This window comes from Phalaenopsis equestris, unplaced genomic scaffold (genome assembly GCF_001263595.1).
Source record: "Phalaenopsis equestris unplaced genomic scaffold, ASM126359v1 Scaffold000408, whole genome shotgun sequence".
Lineage (NCBI taxonomy): Eukaryota > Viridiplantae > Streptophyta > Magnoliopsida > Asparagales > Orchidaceae > Phalaenopsis > Phalaenopsis equestris.
The window spans coordinates 90,586-101,638 of record NW_018164849.1 but is presented as its reverse complement, the minus strand read 5'-3'; the positions used below and the strand labels follow the sequence as shown (position 1 = coordinate 101,638).

General features: G+C 34.3%; 1 protein-coding gene across 1 annotated transcript in view; it reads right to left on the bottom strand.

Annotated features, from left to right (window-relative positions):
* LOC110026964 (probable mitochondrial-processing peptidase subunit beta, mitochondrial) overlaps positions 1-11,053 on the bottom strand; it is a gene marked incomplete in the record, with an annotated part of 17,315 nt that overhangs the window by 6,043 nt on the left and 219 nt on the right. Inside the window, 8 exon segments of the mRNA XM_020728207.1 lie at positions 1,758-1,865; positions 1,981-2,046; positions 4,090-4,188; positions 7,617-7,725; positions 7,854-8,005; positions 8,099-8,236; positions 8,360-8,524; positions 10,530-11,037. Coding sequence (XP_020583866.1) covers positions 1,758-1,865; positions 1,981-2,046; positions 4,090-4,188; positions 7,617-7,725; positions 7,854-8,005; positions 8,099-8,236; positions 8,360-8,524; positions 10,530-11,037 — 1,345 coding nt within the window.

Here is an 11,053-nt window from a genome sequence, read left to right as displayed (position 1 = left end):
TTTAGCTAGTTTAGCTAAACAATTTGCTTTACTGTTTCGAGCTTGAGACACCAGGGTTAATGTAACGTGCCGGATTTGTTTCATAAGCTGAGTAGCTCTTTTATGACAAAAAACTAATTCAACTTTATTTAGCTTATAGATACCCAACACTTTATTTATAACAATATGTAAAGCACAAAAAATGTGATGATTTTCCACTTTTAACGCAATAACCATCTCGATGTCAGCTATCAGAGCTTCATATTTAGTTTCATTATTAGTCCGGGGCTCACTTAGTCCATATGAATATCTCATTATGCCTCCCTTTGGTATCATAAAGATGAGACCAATGCCACCTCGTGCCTTTGAAAGATCTGGAAGATGGGCGGGTTTGATGAAAGAGGCTCCATCAAAATATAATTCCCAAATTTGTAGCTTCTTTTTCTTTTGAATGATTAGAACTTGCTTGTCAGATAAATCATCGTTGAGCGGAGAATAAGTAGTTACGGGATTAGCAATAAGAAAATCTGTTAGGACTTGTCATTTCACTCTTTTTGAGGCACATATGTGATAATGAATTGCAAGAGCAGGACTGCCCAAGAAGCCAAGCAACCTGTCAATGCTGGTCTTATCTTCAAAAACTTCAATGGATCCATGTTTGAGATGAGAGTGATATTGTGAGACAACATGTAAGAAGAAAGGAGTGGTGTGAAACAGTGGCAAAGAAGGTGTGTCGAATCAGGGAAGAAGAAAGGAAGGCTAGGGTGTTTGGTTTAAAGGGAGGAAGAAGCGTACTGGAAGCAAAAAGATAGAGGTGGAAGATTTCAACGCTTGGAGTAGGAAATCACACAGGCTAGGGCGGAGAAAGGGAAGGTTGTGTGCACTCAGCGAAAAAGAACAAAGAGAAAGTACGACTAGTGAAGAAGAAGAAACATTAAGGAAATAGGTAAACAAGTTTCTGTTCCGTTGTGTGGCTTTTCAAATAAGAAGAAGGCGAATGGAGAGTTGATTGCAAGAGAAGAAACCTTCGGCTTATTGTGATTTCCACTCAACAAAACAAAAAAAAAGAGAAACGAAAAAACATGAAGAAAATTTTGGGAGATGCTTGCAAGGGAGCAATGGTACGAAACAGTCTGAAAAATTTGAATCAATGGTTAACAAGCCTATCGTGTTGTTTTCACTTCAAACATAGCCGCAAACGATTATTCCTTTCCGCAAGATCTAAAAGGCAGAAGGAGGAAATAGATAAATACTTAAGTTAATTAATTTAATTTTAATTAATATAACTTATTTCTTTTTTTTTCCTCTCCCTTTATTTTTTTCCCTGGCTTGTCATTGGCATCCACGGTACAGGCCCCTTAGGATGGGGGTTAGAATCCCCTCTGACACAGTTTGCCTTAAGGAGGTGACACTCAAATTATTAGGCCCATTAGGGGTGGCTGGATGCTCGGATAATATCCCTGGTCATATATATATATATATATATTAGTATGTGTGAAAATGTCCCTAATAATAATAACTCTTAAATTGCTAAAAAATTAGCTAAACTTTAAATCGGCGAGTTCCGCTCCCAACAAAAAACAAATTTCAACTCCAATATGGTTGACCTCAAAGTGAAATGAATTATATATGCAATATATACTACCTAAGATACTTTAATATTTAAAAATAAATAAATAAAAATCTTCTTCAAGTTTAACAACAATAGAAATTTATTCAAGCCCTAGAAAATCAGAATCAGTCAATGTTCTATTACAAACACATGATGAGATGATTACCTGATCAAAGATGAAGCGGTTAGCAACTCTCTTTACCGTGCTAGGATCAACTGCATCAATCCGTGCAAAGAGCTCAGCAACGGGTATCCTTCGGCCGTAAGTCAGTAGCTGAAAATGTGAATAATGGAAGCTAAGTTACATAAATAATATTAAACATTGGTTTATCATAAACCCAATAAAATTTAGCTGCTCATCCTATCCTGGTACAAGGAAGAGATTTCACCTGACGGCCAATATCCTCAGCAACAGGACTTGTGCCATCAATATGCAGTTGTAAGGAGGATTTCAGCTGTAAGAAAAAAATAATATTAAAATGAAATAAAAAAAAGAACCCATCAGTATCAACAGAGGGCTATGAAGGTAGCAAAGCAATAACTTTCTTTTAATAAATCTAGCAGCGGCGGCAAAAGGATTTCTAATCTAGGAAATTGTAAGGTTTACTAATACAGCTATAATAAAGCAAAAAGATAAAAATTACTTAAAGGGACTTAGAATTGCAAATAATATACCACTGAATATATATATTTCTTTATAAAATCAATAAATATGATAATTATAACAGAATGCTGATCAATGATCAAATAAATACGGAAAAAAAGGAGCTGTTCAATTGATACAAAATTCGCAAGCAATTATAAATTAATCACCACAATTTGAGCCTCAAAAGTATAAATTTGAAGGAAATACTTACAAAAACAAGATCTTTAGCTATTAAGTCAAAAAGAAAAATCATCAAAAATGGTCTCGGTTCAATGTAAGATGATTTTTCAGAGAGTTAAATATTAGCATTTGTATTTCAATTAAGAAGATCACACCTCCAATGTGCACACACATGACTGAAAAAGGGAATAAGATTTTGTGTTCAATCAAAATTATCTAATAAATGCATCAAATTATAGATTTATAAATTTATTGTCTCTACGATACTGGGATATATAGCTGGCACAACACCAACAAAAACAAGCCTTTATCCCACTAAGTGAGAGTCAACTACATTAGTCCTTTTTCTCCATTGTGTCCTATTGAGTGTCAAATTTTTGTTTAATTCTAATAGATCAAGATCATTTTTTATACAATATGTCTATGTCTTTTTAGATTTACCTCTACATTTCTTAACATAAGTCGAATCTAAAACATCTACTCTCCTAACTGGATTATCATATGGTCGACATTTAATGTGACCAAACCATCTAAGACGACTCTCTCTAATCTTGTCTGCCACTAAAGCTACACCAACCCTTTCACAGATACATTCGTTTCGCATTTGGTCATCAAGTGTCAAGCCACTCATCCATCTAAGCATTCTCATCTCAGCAACATTTAACTTGGTTTTATGCTTCTCTTTTAAATGCCAATATTCTATGTCATAAAACATTGCAGGTCTCACCAACATCTTATAAATTTCTTTTTTAAGTTTAAGTGGTACTTTTCTATCCCACAATAGGCCTAATGCATTCCTTCACTTCAACCAACCAACCTGAATTCTACTAATAACATCGGCAACCCAATCTATATTACCGTCACAATGAATAATAGACCCAAGATATCTAAAACGTTCACACCTTTTAATCATTTGATTGCCCGTAGTTACAACTCTGCCACTAAAGCTAATACTAAAATTACAATCCATTTATTCAGTTTTAGATCTACTCAAATGAAGGCCTTTAGAATCCAAATGCAGACCTCCATAATTCAAGTTTTTCCTAACTCTTTCGCTAATCTTATCCACAAGAATGATATATAGCTGACATAAAATCAACCAAATTTAATTTCAAATAGTCAATAAATCTAAACTTGATTTTATCAAAAATTAATATCTTAATAAGAAGAACATGTAAAGCAAATATGAAAGCCATAACAAAAAGTAATCAGAAGGTGTACCGGTGCCATATGAGCAGGCAAACAACAATTATAATAACCCAAAGAAAATGAAAAGCACTGAGACAAATTGCCAAAGGCTAACAACAGTATCCAGATAAGCATTAAGGATTAATCTGGTTGGTTGTTATCGATATAGAATTTAAAAATATTCAGAAGAAAAAAAATATAATAAAACCTAGAGAATAAAGTATATATTTGTGAAATATTGTTGGGGGCAATGCGAGGAATCTTGATTTTTTATGTTACTCCAGAGCTAGGGGTAGCTGGTGGGGAGAATCTTAGACTTCCGATAGCCAGCTTTTAGAAAACAATTCTTGTATGATGTTTTAAAACAGTAGTAGGAAGAAGTATAACGTATTAATCAGACATCAATAATTCAGTGTTCCAAAGGGAGAGAAAATATAAGAAACAAAAACTGAATCACGTGTGCATTTACAGAAGTGAAACAAACCTGATTACGAGCACGAATAACATCAGCTTCTGACACTCGGTAAGATAGTTTGCTAATCTCTTGCATGATTGCCCAGGCCAAATCATCCACACAATCGGCCTGTATAAGGAAAACAGAGCATAAAATTACTATTTCTGCAGGTGTAACCAAATAACAAAAAGTACAGGCCTTGTGCCTGACAATTTTCAGACAAATATACAAGTGAATGCGTAAGCGAGCAATGCTTTCATGTTACTGCAATAAAAAAGGCACAAAGCATGCCCAATTAAAAGAGATCATGTAAATAATATTATCAAAACACAGAAACTTAGAGCATTAAAATTTATAAACAATCCATGTCAGAAGTGAGTGGATGAAATGATCAGCACCTTAGTTACAGTTAGCCAATGGGTTAGCTCTATCAACTCTAATCAGTTTGACAGTATACTGAAACAACAGCATTATGTGAAAAATGAGATCATTGAAGTTCAAAAAAATAAAAAATAAAAAATTCAGAAATAATGAGAAAGGTAAGAAAATTTTGTAAAATTAATTCACAAAGCAATAAAACTAGGATTTTTTTTCTTTTTCATGAATGTATCATAGAACCCATTCAATCAAAGCCGATTAGGAGAAGCCACAAGAATGATAATCTAATCTAGTCGTTAGACTCTACTGGGGCAATATTAACATTGCAATCCTCGAAAAAGGCTAATGATGTAGTGAAGTTGTGAAAGTTTAGAAAATTTAGCTAAATGATTTCAGTTCACAGTTTCCTAGAATTCCTTGGTAGCAGGACTTAAACGCATGAGGTTTTGGGTATGTGATAGGACAAAGGATGGTGTAGTTGTGGTGAGAGAGGATCTTGAGAGCAGAAGAGCATAGTATAATTAGATGTTGGGGGTAACATGGGACAAATATTGTTGAGTTGCAGCAGTTTTGCAGTGGTGAAAGGGCTGTTTTTAGCAAAACAGAGGGGAATATGTGAGGGAGGGAGAACGAGAGAGAGATGAGAATAGGTGTGAGCAGTGGGGAATACCGTGATTTTATCAAGCCAATAATATTCATTTTCCCATCATAATCATCAAGGTCTTATTCATTAGAAAATAGACCCGAAAATTAAATAAAATAGTAACAATAAACAAAATTTTCTCTCTAAATTCATAAATCTAAATTCATAAATCCAAACAAATTTAAAATAAAACTGTGATATTCTCTAAAACATAAATCAAGTAATAAATATAAAATAATTAACCAGCCATGAATGTCAAATGCACGTCTAGATTGGACTCTTCATCGCTAAGCATAGAAACTGACAGAGAAAAGCATGGAAGGAGATTATGTGGCAATCTTGGCATAACCCAATGCATAGAAGGAAGCTTTTGTGATATATTCTAAATTGTACATTTTTTAACCCGTAATTATCCACTTTCATGTAGAGACTGCATATTACTACATTTATTGATGGAAGATTGTTCAACATTTAGTTTAAATAAGTGATAATGATTCAAGCTATACCGTGACATGTCCTTTGTACAATGATTTGTCCCCCCCTCTCTCTCTCATATATCTGCGTGCGCGCGCGCGCGCGCGTGTGTGTGTGTGTGTGTGTGTGTGTGTGTGTGTGGTTGTGTGTGTGTGTGTGTGTGTGTGTGCCGCAAGCCTTAGCCTGTTGGTGGTGGGGTCACTGTGAGTCCCCTCAGGTCAAAAATTCGATTCCACCGTGGAGCGGGGGCTCTGGAATTTTAAGCACATGGCGCGGGCTCTTATTATGGGGCCAAAAAACTCATGAGAAATCGATATATATATATATATATACCTTAATATTGAAACATCACTGAACATATATCATTAGCCTTTTTCGAGGATTGCAATATAATTTGACCATATTGAAACAAAGTTTGAAACTCTCTCCCCACTTCTGACTTCAGGCAAGCTCAGTGATGCTCATAAGATCAAAAAGCTAGGGTTGTCAAAAAAGCTCATTGTTTGCGAATAACTCGTGTTCAACTCGTTAAGTAACTTGTGTTTGAATCTTTCGTTAAGTAAGCAAGTCAAACACAACCAACCCTTTGTTTGATCATGTTCGGCTCATAATAGCTCAAATTAAGAAAATAAAATTATATATATATATATATATATATATCTAGATTTAAATCACCATACTTCGAGTGCTCGTATGATTCTAAGTTTTTTATTGCAAATAAATGGTGCAAGTTAGAATCCAACACCCTGCAACTATTTTTATAATTGTTTTAAACGGGTCAATTTCGAGCCGAACACGAGTTGAACACAAACGAGAATATGTAAATCGAGTCGAGCACAAACACACTGTCTAGAGAATTTTCGAAACCTATTTAATTTTGAATGAGCCGATATGCGCCAAGCCAGAGCTCGATCAAGCTCAACTCGTTTACAACACTAATCAAAGCCTAATTCCCACACATCCATACACATACGATCTCATCTAATATTGTTATGCCTAATAGCCTATATTTCAACTCTAGAATCTAAACGTAAGCCAACTAAACAACTGAATAAAATAATAAGCTCTAATACTTCTAAAACAAGTTTTGTATGAAACTTGATATGCTAATAAAATATAGGTATCACACATACAAAGAAAATAAAATAAAATAATAATTAATATAAAAAAATGTGAAAACAAAAGCTTATGAATATGCTTTTGAATTAGGGTTGTTAAAACGGCTCGTTGTTCGCCAACAACTTGTGTTTAGCTCGTTAAGTAGCTCATGTTCAATTCATTCGCTAAGCAAAGATTTGTTCGTTCGTGTTCGGCTCTTTTTGGAACGAAATAATTATATATATATACTTGATGGATATTATTTTTAAATAATTTAATAGGCTGCAACGGTTTATAATGAATTAAAATTAATATATACTTGATGGATATTATTTTTAAATAATTTAATTGGCTGCAACGGTTTATAATGAATTAAAAAATAGGATAAAATATATTAAATTCTATTTATATGAATAGTTTAATATAAATAATAAGATTTCAATCTCGCCCCTGTAATTAAAAATCCTACGGCTGCATGATTAGGGATGTCAAAATAATTTTTTTGTTCGCGAACAACTCATGTTCAGCTCGTTAAGCAAACGAGCCTAATATGAACAAATTTTTTTGTGCTCGATATATTAACGAGTCAAGCACAAACAATTGTATTTTTAACGAGCCGATCCTGGGCTCGCTCAGAGTTGGCTCGTTTATACCCCTGTTTTGAATATATGAAACTCTCAAACAAGTAAGCTGCCTGGTTTCGAGATCATAACATCATAATTTGTTGTAGCAGACGAATGAAAAAAATTTAAGAATTATCAAAATATAAGATATAAAAAAAATATAAATTCAGATACCATCAAACAAGTTTGTGCAAAGGGAAAATGCAACAACAAATTTTCACATCCTGTATAGAAATTTAGTAGTCAACCTAGTGAGCGGAGTTTAACACGTCTCGTAGAATCTGCAATCTAGATAGAATTATTCAGAAAGCGGTATTCCGAATAAAAAAGAAAATACTAACCTTACACATTGCATAAACACCAAAAAGACCAGTATCCTTGTAGTTAGTATTAAATGCCATGACGCTCTCAGCAATTTCATTAATGGCAATACGCTGAACCAACTCAGAGCTGTTAACAGAGCAAAGAAACAATAACCCAATATAAAATTTAAATATAGTTATTATAATGCTAATAATGATAAACTGAATATACATATAAGGCCACTTTCAAAAAAAAAGCATAAATTAAAAACAAACCCCGCATGCTTTCCACCGCCAGAACTTTTGTTCCAAGAACCAAGCATAGACTGCATAACCATCAAAGGAATAGAGTCTGGATCTGTCCATGATGCCCCAGCAAAAGCAACAGCAAATTGTGCAAGCGGAAGGTCATCATCTATTAACCGGACCTATATTTAATTGATAAAAAAATTTAGAAATCACTGGTTAGAACATGTGGTGAAAATAGACGCCAAGGGATATGAGAAATTGAGCCTTTGCACCTCAGAGCCTGTAAAATATGCCGGTTCTCGTGCAACCAACTGAGAAGCTGTAGCTGGATCTGTTGAGAGCTTTGTAAACTGCTTCTTGACGAGCTCAACTATTTCCTCGTGCTTTACAGCACCAGCAGCAGAAATGACCTAAAAAGCTAGTTTGAATTGAGCATAGTTCCTTAATAGTATCTAAAGAGTACAAGATTCTAACCATAACTGAATCATATGAAAAATTCAATATGAAGGAGAAGATCGCCAAGAAGTTCTCACCATTCTGGGAGCAGTGTAATGTGTTGATATGTAGTTCTTAAGATGATCTTTCGTTATTGTTTTGATGTTCTGAGAAGATCCCAGTATAGTTCTCCCTAATGGAGTGTACTGAAATGCAGTCGCATGCAAATGGTCGAAAATCACTTCTTCTGCCTGTCCTTCAACCTAAAAGCAAAGTAAAAGAATAAAGATGAAAAAACTCATCTTATGTGTAGCAATAATCACGTTCCATCAGAATAATATTGATAGTGCATCACCGTTTTATACATGGAAAAATTCACCTTATCGGCATAAAATCAGATAAGCCTATTACCTATTGACACATTTGAACAAAGAGCCTTATGATTTAATAATAAAAAATGACAGAGACATCACGACCTCCATACCTCAATTTAGACACTAGAAGTTTCAAATAATGTTGCTTTAATCAACATCATAGTCCAATCACAAGCTATTGTTCACTACACCTTTAGGGCCCGTTTGGCATCACTTTTGTTTTCTGTAATTATTTTTATTTTTTGCTTTCTATTTTAAAAATATGTTTGGCTAGTATAATTTTATATACATATTTTTTTGTTTTATAAAACAAATGAAGTTGTTTTTGAAAACAATCAAAACAAGTTTTAAGTATTTTTAAAAATAACTAGTTCAACCAAATGTGTTTTAAAACAAATCAAAACATAAATAAAACAAAATAAAAATAAAAAATGAAAAATAAAGTGATCCCAAACGGCTATATGTTTTATGATTGATTCAATAGTGATTTGATTATAATAAATCTTGTTAAGCGCATCTAATGATTTGCAAAGTGTGTATTGATTATTGAAGCAAATATCAACTATGATGATGATGACCCTATGCACTGAGCATGCTTATAGCTATTGCTACCTGAAGACGAGCTCAAGATGAGCAGTTCAACATGATAAAAATTGTGAATGAGGATTCTATGAACTAGTAAGTAATGTCTTTGTTTAGAATTTTTAGAGATGAAAAGATTGAACTTTACTTAACCTAAAGTCTCAAGGATGATAAGCATAATAATTAAACTTTAATTAGAAAAGAATATAAATAAATAAGTATTATAAATAAAGTATTTATAACATATTTAAAGTGTTTAAAAATTAATTAGACATCATGTTATATGATTAAGTTAACTACAATTGTAAAATAGGCAGCTAGTTAATACGAAGCTATGCAAGGACAATAGGGTTTCCAAGGTGAGCAACAACCTCCAACAGCTATATAACGACTAGTTTAAACTATTGTTTATTTTGCAACTAAGAAAACACATTACTTTTTTATTTGCATGCTTCCCTTGGTTATAAATTCTGAGTTAAATAGAAAGCAAAATAACCAATGAAAAATATATGATTTGTGCTTAAGTCTAGATCATTTTGGAAAAAGATCGAAGTGTTCATCAACAAGAGTTTCCTTTAAAGTGATCAATCCACCAATCTATCGTAGTTTGTTCGATTGATGTTTACATTGTATATTTGGTACAATCTTACAATAGAGATTTTGTGATATTGTTTGTTGTCATTAACCTTGTACACAATCAAAATCTATGAAGACCTTTCTAATTTGGAAAGATTTTTACTATAAATTAATAGATTTTTACCCATGAAGTTAGGTACTTAGAAATCATGTTAGATCAAGATAGTTGTGCTGGCCACTGAACAAGAAAGTAGGGTTCTCCTCCAGAAAGAAGGACTTAATAGAATACTAAGCAAGCACGTGCTTAAACATATACCAGTTCGGTGTAAAATCACATAAATTCGTTGAATCCGTTGCTTTGTAATCTAGGTTTACATGCTTGCTTATTTATCTGCTTGGTTTGAATATTTAGAAGTTTATCTCGTGATTGAATGGGTAGATTAATCTTCATGATTATGCTTTAGAATATGGTTCTCTCACTTTCAGCATTGTATTGCCAATATCATCATATGAAACTAGCATGTTGATTAGCTTTGTGTTTGATATGCTAAGGGGTTGTTTGGGATCACTTTTATTTTTTGTTTGCTTTTATTTTGTTATGTTTATGTTTTGATTTATATAAGTGACAAACTTGTAATTTGACAAATAGATTGGCTATGAAAATACAATTTCGCATGAATAATACCATATAAGAGAGCACTTAAAACAATCACTTAGTTAAGGGTTTCAAGCAAACCTCTTCCATCTCGCGAAGGATGACATCTCGCTCCCGATTAATCCTAGATTCATCAAAGCTGGAGTTCTGCAGTATATCCGCCAGGATCTCGAGTGCATTGGGCACGTCCTTCGCCAACACCTTTGCATAATACGTCGTCTGCTCCCTAGAAGTATAAGCATTAAGATGGCCCCCCATGTTCTCGATCTCCTCCTCGAGCTGCCTCACCGTCCGCTCCGCCGTTCCCTTGAAAATCATGTGCTCTAGAAAATGTGCGGTACCGTTTGTCTCGTCAGTCTCGAATCGGCTTCCGGCATCAATCCAGACGCCCACAGTGGCAGTGGGGGATGCGAGCGTGGATTCCGTAGCGATGCGGAGGCCGTTAGGGAGCGTCGTCACACGCGTCTCGGGTGCAGAGAGAATGTCGGTGTGGTCAGCGATGGATGGGTGAGGTGAGGCGAAGCGGAGAAAACGAGGGTCGGGGTCCTCGAGGCGCTTGATTTTTGCGCTGACAGCCTCCGAGAGGCGGGGGAGAAAAACGAGCG